Source organism: Rhea americana, unplaced genomic scaffold (assembly GCF_003343005.1).
Source record: "Rhea americana isolate MKP2758 unplaced genomic scaffold, rheAme1 scaffold_92, whole genome shotgun sequence".
Lineage (NCBI taxonomy): Eukaryota > Metazoa > Chordata > Aves > Rheiformes > Rheidae > Rhea > Rhea americana.
In genome coordinates, this window is record NW_028187111.1 from 2451054 (window position 1) to 2471324 (window position 20271).

Consider the following 20271-nt stretch of genomic DNA (forward strand, 5'->3'; position numbering starts at 1 on the left):
GGCCCGGCCCGGCCCGGCCGCCGCCTGCAGCGCCGCTTTGCCTTGCAGCGCGGCCGGGGTGAGCCGCAGCGCCGCCGTGGTGACCGCCTACCTCATGAAGAGCGAGGGGCTGCGCTGGGAGGAGGCCTACGCCGCCGTGAAGGCCGCCAAGCCCGACGTCGAGTGAGTGCCCGTGTCCCGTCCGCCGGGTGGGGAGCGGCCGCGGGCCCTCGGCCCCCTTCGCCGCCCCTCACCTGCGCCGTGCTCTCTCCCCTTTGGCCGCAGGGTGAACCCGGGCTTCGAGGGGCAGCTGAAGCTCTATGAGGCCATGGGCTGCGTCGTGGACACGAGCAGCGCCCTTTACAAGCGGTACCGCCTGCAGATAGTCACTGAGAGGTATCCCGGTGAGTACCACCCCCTCGTGCCCGAGGGGCGGCCGAGGCAGGGCAGAGCTGGGGTTTGGGAGCACCCTGTCTGTGAGCCGTGCCTCGCCACTGGATGCGGAGCTTCGGCAAACACCTAAAATGGATTAGAAACTTCCAGGGGTCTCGCAGGGATGACTGGTGGCASGTGGGTCCCATGTGGATGCCCTTTGGTCAGTGATGGGCTCTCTGTCACATAGCACCCAGCACCTGCTGGGGTCTGCCTCATGCACTTAGTTCAAATTATCTTGGGAGCCATGTGCTGTGTTCAGAAATTGTCGCTATTAACCCATGTACACACTATCCTTGGTTGCTGAACTAGTCTGCTGCAGAACGTGGATGTTTTAACTGGATATACTTCAGGAAGACCTCTTGTGTGTGGTGTGCTGGATGAGGGTTGCATGTGATGATGATGGTGGGCCATGTTTCACTGATTATTTAAAAAAAAAAAACCCAAACTTATTGCTGAGCCTATTTGCTGTTCTTAGGAACAGGTTGCAAATGGGTGAATATTCTCCCGTAGCTGGAGTTCCCAGCAYGTGACCTTAAATTTTGTGTCTTTAAATGAGCATGGAAGCACGTGCCAGAGGAATGCCACTTTACAGAGAGAGCTCAATGGTAGTTTGTTGACTTCGAGTACTGCTCTCAAAGTAGCTGAGGCTTGAGTTAGCTAGAGTGATGTTCACACTTTGACTCTAAAGAATCCTAACCAATCAGTGGGCGAAAAAAGTCATGTCTGAGATATAAGATCTGTAATGAACTGTTATCTGTTTCAAAATACTGAAACAGAGTCAACTTYATATCATTTCTCGATTTATTTCTCTATTTTTTAAATATATCTGGCTAAGTAAACAAAGTCCTCTTAAAAGAAGTCAAGGAAATTAAATAAGAAGATAAAAGTAGAGCTAAAATAACATGAAGTCAAGATGTCAAGTGGACTTTCATAGTCTGACATGCGAGAYTAGTGGATGTATATATTTGTGTGTATGTAAAACTTCCCATATAGTTCATTTCAGTGGAACATCTCTCTTGCACTGTTAAATACTGAGTATAATAGAACTCTCTCCCTTATCATTAGCAGCTTCTGTTTATAAGAGTTTATTTCTTGTATGCTCTGAAAGATTGGAAAAACTGTTCCGACTCCTCCCTTGTCTTTGCGTTTAAATAAGAACTGAGGAAAAATCAACTATTTCACCGTTGCCGAGGCCAAATTCTTGATTCTAGTTCCTTGCATGAAATGAATCATGATCTTAGATGTGGTGGGATAAGACTTTTATTTAGAATTTATCTAATGGTGTTTATAAATGAAAAAATGAAATGCAAAGAAGGTAGTTTTTACATGCTCAGATTAGGGCAAAGGCACAGTGCTTGTCTTATTCCACAGAGGTGGATCGTGAGTTTATTGGTTTGATTCACAACTTTATACTGTTCCCTCTGCAGAACTTCAAGACTTGCCCCGGGAAGTCTTTGCTGTTGATCCGACCAGTATATGTCAAACTCYAAGCATGGAGGTTCTCTACAGATGCAGAAAATGCAGGTACTTGCACCTTTTATATTCCCCATTACAGTAATTTTGAAGTGAACTCTTGAGAGAAAAATAGTCTATGTAACTCAATGGGCGTGTCATTATTTTCAAGATAGAAACTTGCACAAGATCTTATCCCTATACAGCATGTGAGACAGACATTACAGTATGAAACAAAGCCTTCTGTACCTTCAAGCTGTGCAGCACTTGTGGAGCCTAATTTGCTAGATTCTGTAATCAGGCATAATTCTGCTTGGCCCTGTGAAGTTGCTTGCTCTTAAACCATAATTTATAGTTTGCTTTTGAAAATAGGTTTCTCCAAAAGAAACTTGTTGTAGATGTTCAGTTTTACTACTTTTAACTGCTTTTCATGGATTATRTAAAATGAAATTGAAAAATCTTGTTGTTCCCTAAGCGTGGACTTTTTTCACATATAAGAGCTTAGAGTTCATGTTTTAATAGGTAGGATTTGTCTAAAAATAGATCTATAAAAGAAGAACATGTAGCTGTGGGACAGAGCCCAAAACTACTTGAAYGACTGCATTTGTTTGTTAAGAAGTAGCCCTAAATGGGGTCAATGCCTGTTGACCTTTTCGACTAAGTTAAAAGAAATGTAGGCTGTCTTATCCTATTCATTTATTGTAAAGAGGTCCACATCTTCACGCTCTATTGTAGTCTGTAGGTTTCCCCAGTTAAAAATATACGCACGCACACACACACACACACACACACACATATATATATGTGTATACACACACACACCCTTTTTCCCCTCCTTTCTGTCCTGGAGGACAGGCGCTCTCTATTCCGTAGTTCCAGCATTTTGTCCCACACAGAAGGAAGTGGACCAACAGCCTTTGTTCACAAGAGGATAACAGACTCTACTCAGCTTCATGATCATGGCCGTGATAAATGTACCTCTTACTTCATTGAACCTGTGCAGTGGATGGAGCCAGTATTGCTAGGAGTCATGGAAGGACAGGTGAAGGGGAGCATGCACTTTATTTTTTTGGATGAGTTTTTTTGCAAATGCAGAATGAACTGTTTATATGCCTTGATATGATGGCCCCCTTAAAGAAGGTCCCAGGTCTCCCAGCCTTAGCTGCATCAGCGTTGCAGTTTTTAAGCAGATTCTCAAATGCAGAAGACTCTATAGCAAAAGGAGCCAGTAATCTTGTTGGACAGAGAARGCTAGCAAGGGTGTTGGGTGGGTTTGTTTTCTTTTGTTTGCTTTTTTGTAGTATCAGAGTTTGTGGGATTCCCAAAACCTGTTGTGGCCTCGAGGTGACTGAGGCTTTTTGAAGTCCAAGATACTGATTAAACTGCCCTGGGACTACACTGAGCATGAACAGTTGCCTTTCCAGACTCTCCTCTCTGCTGGAACAGCTGTCTGTCACGCTCCAGAGTATGGTCCAACCATACCTCTTTAGCTTTTTTGCATGTTTTCAGCCTGTTTATCTTCTTTGAAGTGGTAAAGGGAAAGAGCTGATTCAGTTTAGGTTGCCATAGAACTGCATTTTAAGTAGGACTGTATTTGAATGTGCCGTAGAATGGGTCRTTTGTGTTTCCTACAGCTTCTGTGTCCCAAATGCACGTCTAAGCTGGGTTCCTTCAGCTGGCGCGGTGAGCAGTGTTCTTGTGGCCGCTGGGTGACTCCTGCCTTCCAGATTCACAAAAGTAGAGTGGATGAAGTGAAAACACTGCCAGTTTGCGACTTCCAGGCTGCCCAAACCTGAACTCAGTGCCTCCCTCGATGGATTGCCTTAACATCCACAGAGCACTGCTCCTACTTACTGTATGGCAGTCACTGTCTACTTACTGCATGCCAGGACTGAATTTGCAACTTCCACCCCTTTGCAATGCAGTGGAATTACTTGAACAACTCCATGTTTATATATGTACAGTAAGAAAGAACTTCCTTCCAAGAGATGTTATACAGTGATCAAAAATATACAAGAATACCTGAAGTTGATAATATGCTGCTATTTACAGAAGGTCACAAGTTATTCTAAAGAAATGCTAGCTGACTGGAATCAGTTTCGGGATGCAGACAGCAGTACTACTTCTGTCTTCTGATATGGGAGTTCAAAACATCTTGTCTAAAACATTCAACTCTGATTTTAGGAAGTATATTCTACACCGAGATGTACAACATTCTATACAGCATGTGGGGAAATACTTTAAGGCACAGTTAAGTGCCACAATTATGACTGTGTTGCAATGTTACATTATCATGCATGTCAGCTACTAGAAGTGAAAGGAAGGTTATGTATTTTTTTATAATAAAGGTAGTTCTGCAAGTCTACCCCAAGAGTATTTACTACTGTAACTTAATACAATCCTTTCCTTCATCTAATGTCTGAGGAAATAATGCAAGATGTACAGGAATGGGAGAACTCAGGTAAAAAGTCCCTGCTAAATCATATCTTTAAACTTTTAAGAGGTCCCCAAACCTACAAAGTAAGATTTGAAGCAAGTTAAAAGTTTCATTCATCATATGCTGTCTACACCATTGTAGAAATGCTTTGGTTTGACATAGGAAAATAGGATAGCTAAGACTTACTTTAAATCCATTTTTATTTTCATTGACTCTTTTTTTTTTTTTACACAACTTCCAGCAACATACATTATGAAATATACAAGGTAGAGTAGGTGGCTGGGTTCTGCCTATCTTTTCATTCTTCCCACAGCTGTGGAGGGAAGACTTGCAGTACACAGTGAACATCAGAATCTCAACACTGAAAACTGAGACACAAAACAAAAAGAAACAAAAATATATATGAAACTGTTTGAACTGGTCACACTTACGGGCCAGGTACAGCACAATAAATATTAGAACTGCATTATCTTAGACATCTGTTGTAAAGTTTATAACATCCTCTATTTAAAGAAATAAGAACATCTGTTTTCTAGCATGAAATGCTACATAGTGCAGTGGTGAAGGGTATGAACAATGAGGAATCCAGCAAGAACTTGAATGGTGACAACTCATTCACACATGATCATTGTTAAAGTAAGCAGCATACACTGAAAGTTTGGTGAACTGTAAACTTAACCATTCGCTACCAGAACACTAGCTGGAGTAGTCGTCTCATTTAGGAGAACCAAAAATATTAAATCTGTTTACATTTCAGCTGGGCTCTCCCTGACAGTGAGTTGATACAGTGGAAGTGATAGCATTTGGTCCATAGCGCARAGAGCCTGTTGCAACATTACTGTTCGAAGCTGGCAGTTCAGTGGAAATACTTCAATGCAGAATTAACACTTGTGTAACCATGCCACTACAAAGATGTCACCTACAACAGTTACTGTTTCATGACCATAATAATTTAGTAGATGACTGCTGGAACTAAGTTAAAGAGAGTGTGTTGCATGACAAAGAAACATTAAATGCCACCTGAAACACAAGTGAGAGTCAAAGACTGGGCAGGATGCCAGCACCTTTAATCTCCCTCACTATGCACCAGTGATGAGTGCTGGCTCTTGAAGTTTGACAGAAAGGCTGCTCTATGCTTACTCCTCATCTCATGCTAGTTTTGCCAATAAACAAGCCCAAGAAACAGCAGTTTCTGCTGCCTGACAGACAGTGCTGCCAGAGCACAGTGCAGACTTTCCTCTTGTATCACAATCCACAAGTGACAAGTAAATACACACTGTACTTCTCAGCCTTCTCCTCCTCCCCACCCCCAGAAGTTTAGCATCATACATTACTTTTACCTGAGAACTGAGGATATTTTGTGCCACAGCCAGACAAGCCAAATTAGTGTGGTAGAGGAGGAGAGTTAAGCACATGCTTCCTTTTTCTAAGGATGGCCTGGACATCACTCTGGAAGGCAAGTATATTGGCAGAGAGCACCATTTAGGAAGGACTGTTTTCCTGGTCCACATAAGTGGAATCAGCACAGCTTGTTATGGCCTGTAGTACAAAGCAGCAGTAACAAGCTTCACGTACTAAAGCAGCTGAGTGTTGTGAAATTTTATGGGGTGAATTGGAGGCAAAGAAGGAACAAATCTTTCTGCTGAAAGCTGAGCACCTATGGCTTTCGTTTTAGCTGATACAGAGTCCAAAAGTCCTATCTGACTAGTAAGTCGGAAAATAAAATTCTGTTTCTCCAATGTACGAAAGCATAGTGGCTGCTTGTACATGTTCATCTTCTAGCAAGTCCCTTGCTGACAATCCAGAACTGCCACATTTCAATACTAACAACCTCAGCTGAAGGTTGTGGAAGGGACAGTGTAGTGAAGAATGTTACTTTTGCTTATATCAACACATCATTAAAATACGATCAAAAATTCTGTTTAAGAATAGGGAGTTTAAGTCATGATAGTCACTTAGCAAAGTGCTGGACCTAAATGCCCTTACCACCGCCAGCTCAGAATGTACCGCATGACTGCATTAAAGTCTATACCTCCTCTGCCAGTACAACTCAATTGGTTGCTTTCCAAAGTAAGAGCTTGGTTACCAAGAGAACTGGGAGAGGGCAAAGTAAAGTGTTTCCCACCCTAGAAGCGTACAACAGCATTTCCTCACTCAGCCAGCTCATTCACACTTCACTCATCATTTCAGACACACGAAGCAAGGCCAAACACAAACTAAGAGGAATGTTTTGTAAAGATACAAGGAGTATGAACAGGGAAACATAGGACTATTATCAACTCAAGTACTGTTGCATCATTCTTGCAAGGTAGGGAAGCTGAGGAGTTGAGATGAGGAATTGAGAGGACAAACTGGAGTGGTCACAGAGGCTAAGTCTAGTCTTCTAGACTGCGAAATGCATTCTGCATATCCTCAAACAGCTGAGCATAGTCCGCCTTGATTTTTGCTTCACCATCTTTGACAGGGTCCTGAAAGACAACATAGCAAATGAACAGATCAATCTTGAAAAGCCTCAGTTACTTAAGACAATCCTGCTTTGCTAGTGCTGTAACTTCTTGACCCCAGGATTTATACCTGCTAACTGAAAAGCAAGTATAACTGCGTCTCCGCCTTCTCTGCGAGAATAGTGCTCAAGCTGTGAGATCTGATCAATGTCTTCACCATTCCCCTCACAGCTAAGAGAGGACTTAGGGGCCCGGATCGCACTACTTCCTCACTGCCCCTCCAAAATATACACACCACAGGATACAGGCCAATTTATATTATTACACCTTTCAGACTATTATCCAGGAAATAAGAATTTCCTTTCACAATTACTACTGTGCTGGGGGACTTCTCCACWTAACATGTATTCATCCTCTGGATTCTGTTTTCAGTAGCGCTGTCCACTATTCAGCTCTCTACTGGATATATTCTGGTGTCTAGGGTTTGTTAAAAACATTTTACTTCACCTCTCTCTACATAACCAGCTCTCAAAGAAGCTCGTGTGTCTGAGTATATGTATAGCTTGTCATGTTCTTGATGCTTTGAGAATATATACCAGGGATCTTTTTAACAAGCAGAAACAAGCCAGTACACTGCAGGAATGGGATAAACTGGCATGCCAGAACTTTGTTAGTTCAAAAAGTAATTGTATCTCGTGGTACTTGAAAGATTTGCAATATTGGCCCTATTACAAGAAAATAAGCTTCATACTTTACAGAAAACATTTTTTTAGCTACTTTAACATCAGACAGCATCACAGGTTACTGTCCTACCAGTAACTGCTGGGCTGGCATGCTCTGGATAAGTTTTAAGAACAGGAGCAGGAAAGCTGCACTCTTAAAAGATGGCTGCTGAAGCTACCCAGCACAGCTGCTCTGAGCAGCTTGTTCACTCTCTAGCCCATGATGAAATTGCTTCTTCCTTCCTCTCTTCCCAGTTAACCTGCCCTATGTCCCAAGCCAACAACAGAGGACATCACATATTACTGCAGGAAACTATCATTTCTTTCCTTGACTTCTATTTAAGATTGCTAGATTAACACTTCTGTAATTCACTTTTTAGCACATTCCTGGCTTTAGATTTTGAACTGCTTTTTTCCTGCTAATATAATCTCCTTAGAACATAGTATAATTTTACAAGCAGCACATCATAAAGCTCAAAACTTACACAAGAAAGGAGCTTGTACTACTACCATGAATATATGTAACATAAAAACTAGAAGTGGGGTTGCCATGGCTCTGCAGCCAACATCACATTAGATTTCAGGGAACCTCTTCGAAAGTGTCCTAACCATTCCTGTGCTCACTAACTAAAACCAGTTCTTAAATGCATTCATATTATTGCTAAGTGTCTGTTTATAGACCTTTACCTAAGGAGACTGATGACCACCTTTGAGTAACAGCCATATAGAGGCATTAGAAGCTCCAGAAGAACAATGCAATCCAGCTCCTTCTTTTAGTACTGCCAGCCTGTGGGCAGCAAGCAGACACTGGCAGCCTCTCCTGACAAACGTACCTTGAATTTCATGGACGTAAGCCTGTAGAGGATTTCRCTCATGTTCTCTCGAATGATGGACCACGTGATCTTATTGTCACTCTGGGCTGTGGTTTCTACAGCACGGCGTGCCATGTCGTAAAATGCAATCATATTGGAAAGCATTCCCACTGTTTTATAGAAAGGACAGAATCTGATGGAAGAGAACAGGCGCTGTCAGGTGTTTTGGAACAGTTAACAGGACTAGCTTTTGTGCCTGCCTTCACAGTTCTCTCTGGATTCTCACCTGAAAGAAAGAGTGCTAACCTACTTTACTCCAGGCATTTTTCATAGAGGCAGTCTATTTCCTTTGACCATGTAAAGAAGTCCTGCGTTTTTAAATAGGTGCATCATACTATGCACCTGAATAACCATCCTGAAGTAAGGTTTCTGGAACAGTACTCAAACACTGGACAAAACAGGAAAGAGAGCGGGAACCATCACTGCATAAGTTTCATGTTTTAATCTGGGTCAATGCTAATGAGAAAGGGAAACACCAGAGCAGCCAGCAGGATTCCTCCTTCCTGTATCATCCGTTATGAGAATAGGACGGGCAGCTTGGGGGAACCTGACAACTCTGCAAGTTTCCTTGCTCACAGGAAAGGAAGCATTTCTATGACAAGACCACTCCAGAGGCTCCATACACAAAAACTTCCTTTCTTAATGGATAGGTGACAGCCATGGAAGATACCTCATTATTATTTATACATTACATTATACTGCTGTTTCTGCTTCCCTGTTTTATAAAAGCATAACTGCCCTAGCATAACTGCCCTAGTAACCCAGTCAAAAGACAGACACCACTGCAGAACGATGTAGGTCTGTGATAAGAAATATTTCAAAATCTCATGATCTGCCTGGGCTGGGGAGCCTAGTGAAGCTCAAAAGGCTCCTTGACAGGCTGTTAAAACACAAAGATGGCACAGAAAGAAGCAAAGCAGAGATAATGAACATGGTACTAGGTGGAAAAGGATCTAGCAAGTTGCTGATGGATCAAAATTGCTCAAGAATCATGCAACAGTGACTAAATGCAGATTTTTCCAGTTCTCTGTGCACTGCCAGAATAAATGGGATGACCTTGGTTGTTGCTTGAGAAAACTGGAACTAAGTAGTCCTTCTCTGCTCCTCCTAAGGGATTTCATTTATTATTTGACATGCTATTGCAAAAACACTGGCCAACTGACCAGTACTCACACCAGTGGATGATGACATGAGAAAAATCAGGGAGTAGCTGCATTAAGAAAAGCATACCTTGCTGACAGGACAGCTTGAATACTCTGTTCAATGTCCTACCTACATACAGTTCTTCAGTTTATTTCTGGCAAGTAAAATTCATTTCTTCACTGACCAGTTTCCAAGATAACTGCCTAAATGCAGRATATGCAGGAACCAGAGGGCACAGTGGCCATTCAGATCTCACCTGTCATAAGGCGTATAACCATTCTGTTGCAAGAAGTCATCTTTTATCAGCTTTGCAACTTCTAGGGTAATTTTATCTGTTTCTGCCAAGGAAGCCTAAAAAAGTAAAGTATATTGTTACTTCAGTACCCAAGGCCATGCTGTGGCTGGCCAAGAACAATTATCTTTATCAGTAATTGTTTTCTTCCCCTGCCCTCTTAAGATGGCTTCCAGCAGAATCCCATCTTTTGGGTATTTTCCTGCTGTAGAGCTGCCAATTTACTCCACAGCAAGATTAAGAGGGGCCAAACAGTCAACAAATCTATAAATCAGTAAGTCTGTCTTATGTTAAAAAAAGGAAAGCAAGTTTACCTCAAGCTGTAAAAGAGACACTGAAGATGCACACAGCTCTGCTATGAGGTACCTGAAAATATTATCTCCTTATATAAAAAGTAAATTAATCTTTCCCTTCCTCAAATCCTTATGTGCATGAAAGAAAGCTAGATTTCAGCATTTTATATTAATTAGTAATATTACAGATTTTTTACTAGCTTCTGGAGTTAGCAATGAGTTTTCCTTGTCTGGCATTTAATAAAAGTAAAGGAGTTGATGACACAGGTGTAACACTGCCACTGCTATTACTGGCACCACAGGTCACACTTTCCTACCTGCATTTTCCTTTTAATAAAAGAGGAAAATTGCTTTTTAAGTGTCCCAGCTTGCTTAATAGACAGGAATTTTGGACTGTCTTTTGTCAGGAGACTATAACAGAACTCAGAGCTAAGAAAAAAAAACAGTAACATTTTTTTCCAAAATTCCCCCTTTCTAAAGGTTGTTAGTAGCCAACACTAGATGGAAAGGAACTCTTAAAAGATAAGATCTTTGAGAACAAGATCACCAATTTCAGTACTTTCAAAGTAAGAATAATGCTTACAGCTAAAAGCGCTGCCCTATCAATATCACTTCCACACCAAGGAACTGATTCTACTCTGCTCTACAAACCAGTCTTTTAGAACACTTTTTTTTTCTTTTTTGTAAATAAACTGCAGAAGACCCTAAGATCATGTTTCCTTTTCTTCCAACACACAAAGAGAAGAGAGTCCTGCTAGGTGAGATCTGCTGCAAGCCATCTTGGTTTGGCTAGAACACCAGTGAATGGGAAGAGCACCAGGATCCAGCTTTCTCCAAACTACTGTAGTTAATGCACGTTACCACACATTAACACCACTTTAAAGGCCAGCATAGTTCAGCTGAACATCACAGAGTTCAATTACTGTTAAATATGTGTTAGGCACCTGTCAATTAACATATTTACCATGTTAAGCTGAAACAAGAACATTTTTACTGGGTCCCTTTTGATAGCTTTCAACAGAAACTTTCCTGCCCAAGTTTAGCTTTCTGTCCAAAACAGTGAAGGGAATGAAGGAAATTAAAGAATGCCTGTGAAATGGAGCCATATGCCAGGTCACAAGTCTCCACAGAGAAACTGGGTAATCGTAAGTTTTTAGAAAAAGTAGACAAGACTTCTGCTTCAACAAGCCAGCTTGTAAATGTCAACACATACCTGTTCTGCTACTGGTAACAGGGTTTCTGATAAATTGCAATTCTTCAGACTACTTCAAAAATAAAGATTAGCCTGCATCATTTCTATTACCAGGATTACTTGCAATGGAGTACTACTGCAGGTTGCAATGAACAGCGTTTCAGCAAGATTTGGACACTGAAGTGAGTGAATTTTCTTAACTCCAGCACCAGAAGCCCTGCTTCTTGTTCACATGAGAACACCAGCATAAAGGCAAGGTTTATCAAATATATAAATGTATTTGTCACTGGGAATCAAATAACATGCAAGGAAGTTTGAATAAAGCACAGCTACAGACAGATGAGTCTGATTATCTGCCAAGGTCCATTTGCCTTCCTTCCACACTGAAGTATCCATCAGGTCTGGTCTAAGACATGGTAAAAACCTCATGCTAGCAGTAAGGAAATGGAGGATAGTTCACAGATGCTACATTTTCTCAAAGCTGGACACTCACCTTCCCCACAAGCTGCACAATCTCTGCAAGGTCCTCCTCTTCCTGTAAGATCTCTTTGGCCTTTGTCCTGAGAGGGACAAACTCTGTAAAATGTTTGTCATAGTACTCGTCCAGGGCACGCGTATATTTGCTGTAACTGATCAGCCAGTTGACAGAGGGRAAATGCTTGCGTTGAGCCAGCTTCTTATCCAGGCCCCAGAAAACCTGTCAGAAACCACAGAGATCAAACCCTCTCAGAAGCAAAACAAAATAATCAGCTGAAGACAGTTCAACGTGGCACATCTGTGCAAGCACAGCAGGGCAAAGGCTATCATAAGTCTTCAGACAAAAGCCAGAGAGGGGACAAAAAAGTCCTTCCTTATACTTMCTTAACCGTACCAGTGGCTTTCAAATACACATCTCAAAAGATGGTGAATCTTTTAAGCTGAATATGGTTTATTCAGCTTGAGACTCTTCATGATGAAGGAGTCAGCATTGCCAGAAATAACATCAATATTGGAATCTAATTAAATGAAGGCCTATTAAATAGAACCTCTTTCCCCAAAACAAGGATTGGGAATCCCCTGCAAGATTCCCTTCTCCCAGTCGTCTGCTCAGAGGATTTGCTCACGGTTTCAATGTACCTGTTCATAGTGATTCATTTTTTATCCTAGCTGAAAGTGGCCATATTGAAAGTGCAGTTCAGATGGCAGGAATCAAGAGACAAACAAATATTCCTGAGCAGTCAGCACAGAAGGAATTGTTACTGTTCCCAAAAGAATCTCAAACATGTCAGCTCAGAGATTATCTCACAAGGTCACATTTTATGCTTTTAAAGCATCTAAAAAAGCACCTTACAAAACTGCCTGTGTCAAATCAAAGCTCTCACATCCACTGGCACAAATGTACTGGAGCACAATCATTTTTAGTCTAACAGAGTGGACAGATCAACTGCAACATAATAAAACATACCTGAACAATGCCCAAAGTAGCAGATGTGACAGGATCAGAGAAGTCACCACCTGGGGGAGACACACTAAGCAGGAAGAGAGAAGGAAAAGTCATAAGAATTGCTCTCTCAGGTTTAAGCTGAACCACCCAAAACATGACTACACAGCTCAGCGATCATGGAAACCAGAAGAGCCAACACCATTCCAAATCAGTAAAAATTACAACCTTCTACTGCAGATGGTTTGATACCTATCTACTCAGGCATACATGAAAGATGCCATGCAATATGGTTATCTTGATACTGCCAGTCAGTTACTGATATACAATTCCAGTCACTTTAGCTCCAGGCAGTAACTCAGTTATCAAACTATACCTCAATCAGAACAGACTCAGTGAGCACATTGATAGGATAGCTTGAAACACAGCCCAATGTTTATTTCATGGAGAACAATATCCCAGTTTAAAATTATTATCTCAGTTAATCATCTATATAATAACCACTTTAAGTTCATTTGGGCCTGACATCTTAATACACGCCTGCCCAAAGACACAAGAATCTTTCAACTTCAAAATCAGCTGCACTCGTGTGCAGAATTCATCAGAGTATATTCTAGGTGTTCTTACAGATGCTAGATACTTTCCTGAAAACGCAAGGGGGAAAAGCTACTTTGCCCACAATATGTTACATAAATCAATACAGCCTAGAAGAAAGTGGAAGTTTGCAGTCTGCAGTGCTGCAAGCCACCTATGTCATTATCTCAAAAGAGAAGGTGATGACAGTCCATTTTTCCTCCTCTGCCCCAACAAAATTTCAAGTGYGTCTGCCTCATTTTTTCATTCTCTGCAATTTTTTCCTTCCTTTTGATCATTCTTTCAGTATAATTTAGTAATCAGTGAGGGGGGATTCAGGACTGTCACCATGGTCAACACAACAAGAACACCTTTCAAATTTGAAGTTCTCATATTTAGCTAAAAATTCAGTGCACCATAGATTATACATCTGTGCATGGTTTGACATACTTTTCCGTGACAGTGCTAATGATGGTTTTCCCTGAGCCACTTGCTCATATCACTGCAAGCAACTGTGATTCCACACCTCACAGAACTGCCTGTCTACATTCATTCTTTCTGCCCATATGCACAATTTTGCAGCAGTTGAGGATGAAGAGACACTAAGCATCTACCTACTCATTCACAGACTCTTAGTTCTGCAGCTGCACAGAGCAATAAGACCTTCTCATATTCCAAGAAATAGGTACTTTGAAAAATAAAAGCACACAGGAAGAACAGCAGTCCATGCAAAGCAAAGAAATGCAACACTCACGCTCCGACAATGCTGACACTGCCTTCCCTTTCAGGATTTCCCAGACACTTCACTCTGCCGGCTCGCTCATAGAAAGAGGCCAGACGGGCACCGAGGTAGGCTGGATAACCACTGTCTGCAAGCATCAACACACAGAAACCAAGTCAAAACTCCAAATATAAAGGACAGATTCACAAGACTAGATTCAGAAAAAAACTACTCACCAGCTGGCATTTCAGCCAGTCGCCCTGAGATTTCTCTGAGGGCCTCAGCCCATCGGGAAGTGGAGTCTGCCATCATACTGACATGGTAGCCCATGTCCCGGAAATACTCAGACAGTGTGATTCCTAGAACAAAGACAACAGCATATTGCAGGATACAATTCAGATGGGAATTCCAGACTCATATGTAGCCACTCAGATGCAAGTAAGACTCTTAAGTAAATTAAGTTCACATTCTGATGGCAGAGACGGAAAGCTATTCTCTCTTGCCCACAAGATCATTTTCATGATGTCTTGGTTTATTCCTTCTTTCCCTCCATTATCATCCGCTCTGGCTCATCTTTCATTCCTGTATATTTCATTGAGGAGACAGAGCAATGTCACTTATGCTACTCTTTGCACAAGACCCCCTGCTTGGAGTAAAAATGTCTCCTTCCCTCTCAAACTACCAGAATATAACCATGAGAAGAAGTCATAAATTAGCTGACAACTTTTTATCAGAAGTATTTTAGAAGCTCTAAGAGGCTGCAAAGGAAAGAAAGATAGCCTGCCAACTCAGGCAATATTGCTCTTGTCTGTTTAGTGGCTATTATTTGTCAGCAAAAAACTATTCACAAACAAGAAAAGTTTACATAACTAATAYAAGGGTGAAAGTACATGAAACATGGTGTGATAAATTCACTTTATAAGCAGGAATTAACCTGAAAGCTGAAAATCATGGGTACATACAAGCAAGCCAAATTCAATTACAAACCTAGGACTTTATGCAGACAGAGTCTTAAGCAGGTTTCTTCACACCCTGGGGAGCCCAGAACTGGACACAGTACTCGAGATGAGGCCTCACCAGGGCTAAGTAGATAGAACATGTTGACATGCTATGTGCACACAGCCTTTATGAGCCTCCTGTAAATCTTACCAGTATAGATAGAGGCCTCTCTGGCAGCCACAGGCATGTTGGAGGTATTTGCTACCAGAGCTGTTCTCTTCATGATGCTTTCTACCTTGCCATCAACCTCCATTGTTAGCTAAAACATGAAAAAAGCAGGCAACTGTGTCATATTTTTTTACTGTATTGCTCTCCTTACTCCAAGATATTCTCCTCATAGCTAGTCTAACAAGAACAGTGACTAGAATCAAGATTTTAGGCTTTTATGCTGTTTTGTCCCCCAAGCTGTGCATGGTACACCTCAGCCTTATCTCATCTTCTGCAGTTGTCAATCCCTATTAATCCCACCTCTTACCACAAACAAATGGGTAGTGACAAATTTACTAGGCTGTAAGAGCCAAAAATCTTAGCTTTCTCTCATAAGTTCATTGAGGAACAGAGCCTTTTCTCCTATATACCAATTCGAGTTCATCTTWGGCAACCAGATCTGAAATAATATACATAACTCAGATGAAGTCTCATGAGCACCTGAACAATAGAATGCACATGCTGATATTGGTGCAGAATTATATTTAAGAATATCATTGGATTTACATTTTTCATGGCCACCCCAGCTTTACATTCTTATCTTGCAATCAAACACACCTAAATCTCTTACCTCTTATTTCTAACAGAGGAATTTCAACCTAACAGTCCAGACTATGCACTTTCCCTAGTTTTACAGAAGATTTTTGCCAGACTTATCCAATAACATCTAGTTACAGATAAAACATAGCCAATCTATTGCATCTTTTTTGTTATTAATCAGGCATTTATTATTTCCTTCAGAAAGTATTCTAAAGCCTAAAATGTCAAAATGATATCCTGTAGTGGTTCGTATTGGTACTCTGCACCCTGTAAACACACGATGCCTTTGCTATAGTTGGTTAAGGTAAAAAGTTAAAGAGACATTATCAGTAAAAGGTAACATCCTTATAACTCYGCTAATTTACACAGACATTCATTTTGCTTTGTTTTAAAACAAGAAGGTACAACCAAACGCTAGTCTAGGTRTTTCTTGAGGGATCACTGAAGTCATTCTTGAATGAGTCAAAAGTGGTTTCTGCCACTACAGCCAAAATTACAGCAGAGGAGCCAAGAAGATCGTTTCAAGTCACTACACAAATAAGATATTTTTTCAGATACAACAGCACTACAACAGCAAGGCTCTCTAAGGTTTATTCTCCAGGAATTGTCCATACTAACCTCAGGGAAATCTCTTAGTACTTCAGACATTTCATTTCCTCKTTCTCCACAGCCTACATAAATGATGACATCACTGTTGGAGTATTTTGAGAGAGACTGCGAGATCACAGTCTTCCCACAGCCAAAAGCTCCAGGAATAGCTGTTGTACCCCCTTGTACACATCTGAGTAAAGAGAAAGGACTCTGATTTACAAGGAGTTCCAAAACAGAAAAATGCTTATTAGAATATGTTTTCTAATTAAACTGCCTAAATAAAAGCAGAATGACAAAAGTCATATAYAGTATTCTGAGAGAGAAGCACAGAAGTACTTAATTAAACCCAAAGACTCAGGGAACAAACTAATCTTGCCTTCTACTACCCTTTAAGTATATGAGTTATGTTGGGACAATGGCTAGACTAGGCTTACAACACAAAGCAATTTTCACAGCTGGAAGTATTGAATGCAAAGACTAAGAACATCAAATACACTAAAATAATCCTTTTAAGAAGGAGCACAACATTTTAGGACCAAAGTAATTGAACTCAGTGCCTTAGAAACTGGCTGCATCAACAGTATCCTGAGATACAGTTAAGTGCTCCAGTTTTCCTAAGTGGTGACTCCAAAATCAATGSAAACTATCCTCAACACCACAGAAAGAGATCCTGCTCTTGTGCCCAAATACGGATAAGCTTGAAAGTTCCAGCCTTCCTGTAGATCCTGCATCATTATTTCAGGTTTGCACTTGTCAATTCTTTTCTGGATTAAACATACTAGAACTATCTTGTTGTGCTTTTCTTCCTTTTTCCAGTGGAGATACTCTTGTCAGATAAAAAACGTAAGTACATTGATTGAATATTTTTTGAGATTACGCTGTGGTACATAGAGACATGGGGTCAAGTTTGCGGTCTGTTTGCCTCCCCTCCCCTCCCCTCCCATTTTAAATTAGCTCTCCCTCTCTCCTCCACCAAAAGAAATAATTCYTATATGCTAGAACATAAAAGCTTTCAGAGTCTCAGGTGGTACTTACGGGAAAAGCGCATCCAGGACCCGCTGGCCAGTTAACAGAGGATGATTGGCTGGTAACTTTTCAGTAACAGGACGGACTTGACGTACAGGCCAGACCTGAACCATAGTGAACTTCTCCTTCACACCTTCAAACTCCAGCTCTAAGACAACATCCTAATAGAGGCAGCAGACATAAGCAAACAGCTACACATGGAGATCAGCATGCAAGTTCTCATCCCAACAGCTCGGCACACCACCACAGATTTTTTAGAAATTCAACATACTATCATGCATACCTGARGGAAGGCAACTTTCCAATATTTACAGTACTACAGGGCAAATGAGTGCACAATGAAGCTTTAACTACAAATATGCAACTGAGGAGCAACTGAATTATTCACATTCATCGGATACTTTAGTTCCCCACAAAAGACAGCAAACGTGACACGCTGAAGCACCATTGGGGAACCATATACATAGAAAGTAACTTCACAAGATAATCACATAATCCCTGTTGCATAAAATGCTTTTTAGTTGGCATCATACARAACAGAAAGTGTACATCCGCCTTATGAAAGAGTAATGGAATATACTGATAACTGCTGTTTGGGAGACTTACTGAAGTGTCATAGTTCCCTGGTGGAGCAATGTAGGTAACCGTACCCCTGTTCCGTGGGGGCAACATGATTTTGTGTTTAATAAGGGAGTTTTCGTTCACCACACCATAAATGTCTCCACCAGTGATATGGCTGCCAACCTAAAATCAGARTAAGTCTATTAGTCATAAGTGAGAATTCCAGCCTTAAAACAGAACCTTGTTAAAGATTTGTATAAAATAATAATAGCTATTAAGTCTAGCATTGTGATTATTTCCTTTATAAATGCACTGTTACAGCATAGTAGCCTATTTATGTAACTTTACACTGTAATAGTACACTGCTAGCTGTGTTGCTAGTAGTACATATGTATAGTATGTGTAGCTATGTGAATGCTATCAGTGTTCAGGAGCAATTCAAAGCTCAGACAGCAGCAACTACCGACTAATGCAGGAAATTCTCTTCTTCTATGCCTATCAATTTAAAGCAGAGACAGGACTGCATATGCTAACCTGCAGGGTTGGAAAACGGAAGATATCAAAGGCTAAAGATATGATATTTTTCAGCAGTAAGGCCATCTTCACTACCTTCAAAATATCTATACGCAGGTACTCTTTTTGCTCAGGAAACACCTGGACATGCTTAGTGCAACTCCACCAGGTCTTTATGGTACTGAAATACACCAAGTTTTACAGGTTTCTCACAGGCATCAACAACACAAAGCAAGTCACACTGAGCAAGTTTTGTTGACCTCTTTCAAATCCTCACTCGTACACCACTGCCACCTGCCAGTACCCATTTTCACAGACTTAATGACTGTAACCATAGTTCYCAAGGGCTTCAGCCTCTGTGCTCTGCTCCAACTCTAAAGCACACTCGAAGGGATTTCTGAGGGGAGAGGGGCAAAGGGAAAAACAAGCTTGTCTGAACCTACCCGTAAGTTTTTGGAAGGCGTGAAGTCCCATTTGACATCTCGGCTCAAAGCTGACACATTGACACCTCTAGGGATATAGATACTTTTGGTCAGAGCGCTGATGTCTGATAGAGGCCTCTGGATACCATCAAAAATAGCTCCCATTATGCCAGGCCCTAATTCCACTGACAGGGGTTTGCCAGTACGGAGTACAGGATCTCCTACAGAGACACCAGCTAAAGGTTTGTTGAGGAAAAGTTCATCCAGAGAAAAGGAAAAAAAGCAGGGCATAAGGCATCACACACACAACAAYATGCTGTTAACCCATCTTTTAGTTGTATGTGGTATTTTTATTAACATATTACACACCATCTTTTACTAAACTCAAGCTGAAATTGCTAAGGCAACAAAGTTCCCATCTCCAGAGACTCAAAGCACAGATAAAGATTCTGCTTTGTGACCATCAGCTCAAGTTAACTATACGGGTAAGCTTACTGAATGGCAGTGTGGCCATTTACTAAGCCATAAGGCAATGCAGCCTGATAATAAAACATCAGGTCTCTGTCTTAACCCTTTAAACCTAGAAAACTGTTTTTATTGTTAGAAAGTCTGCCAGTGATATGAAATGTATAAATTTTTAGCTTCAGAATTTGTTAGATAGCACAATGGTTTTGACCTTGAGCCTTGTAGAGCTTTTCTGACAGCAGTTTAATTTTAAGGAGAGTTTGTTCTAAATTAATATTACTTCCCTTGCCTCTGTTAATAAATTCTCCAGTCTATGCCCCATCTAAGCCCGAAAAGGTGCACAATGAACTTCTGTGCAAAGAGCTCACAGTTTGGCAAAAATCCTGTTAGAATACAAGACAAACCCCCCAAAGCATATGCAAGACTCAAGAAATCAGATGCAAGTTGAATTTAGAAAGTCCTCATCCTCTCATCAGAAATTTAGGATAGTAAATTATATTCAAACGCTGGACTTGTTCAACATTTTGATGGTAGGTTACTTGATATTACAATGATGATGCCATTTAAAAGGACACATTATTAGGTACAGATAGCAGCTGGTTAACTAGTTTACCAACTCCTCAAAACAAAGCTTTGGAAGCCAACACAGGCCTCTTCCTAGTGTTTACACATGACTCCTAAATTTAAAAGACTACAAGACAAAAAAAAAAAAAAAGAATGTCTACCTTCAAGTTTAATGACTGACATTCTTTCATAAAATGTATTTTCTATTGCAAGTGTAAATCAGCTCAAATTGAGAATACAAGCTGCTTCCTAGCTGGACCAAGATGCTGTACGTATACTACAGAAGCACAGATGTTATCTACTACGTCTGTCAGAACAGTCTGTCCACAAGTCCTACCCACTTTACATTTTCTATTCAAATATCTCCAAGCATTGTTGTCAAAGTAAAGAAAACATACATACAAAAAA

The 20271-nt window shown here is 40.9% G+C and overlaps 2 protein-coding genes across 3 annotated transcripts in view; one reads left to right on the plus strand and one right to left on the minus strand.

The window, feature by feature from the left end:
• Positions 1–20: 20 nt before the first annotated feature.
• DUSP12 (dual specificity phosphatase 12) lies at positions 21–4231 on the plus strand. Its single transcript, XM_085324599.1, has 5 exons — positions 21–162; positions 265–383; positions 1842–1938; positions 2740–2908; positions 3501–4231. The coding sequence occupies exons 1-5, from the start codon at positions 95–97 to the stop codon at positions 3660–3662; spliced, it is 615 nt and encodes a 204-aa protein (XP_085180725.1). The 5' UTR covers positions 21–94; the 3' UTR covers positions 3663–4231.
• A 254-nt stretch (positions 4232–4485) lies between these two features.
• ATP6V1A (ATPase H+ transporting V1 subunit A) overlaps positions 4486–20271 on the minus strand; it is a 31127-nt gene continuing 15341 nt past the window's right edge. For both annotated transcript variants that reach the window (XM_085324596.1, XM_085324597.1), the window contains exons 4-15: positions 18856–19070; positions 17945–18082; positions 17348–17499; positions 16340–16502; positions 15125–15233; positions 14212–14334; positions 14009–14123; positions 12706–12769; positions 11755–11958; positions 9741–9835; positions 8303–8474; positions 4486–6771 (exon numbers count right to left, since the gene is read on the minus strand). In XM_085324596.1, the coding sequence (XP_085180722.1) occupies positions 6679–6771; positions 8303–8474; positions 9741–9835; positions 11755–11958; positions 12706–12769; positions 14009–14123; positions 14212–14334; positions 15125–15233; positions 16340–16502; positions 17348–17499; positions 17945–18082; positions 18856–19070 (1643 nt within the window). In that variant the 3' untranslated portion in view covers positions 4486–6678. The remainder of the gene's footprint in view (positions 6772–8302; positions 8475–9740; positions 9836–11754; positions 11959–12705; positions 12770–14008; positions 14124–14211; positions 14335–15124; positions 15234–16339; positions 16503–17347; positions 17500–17944; positions 18083–18855; positions 19071–20271) is intronic.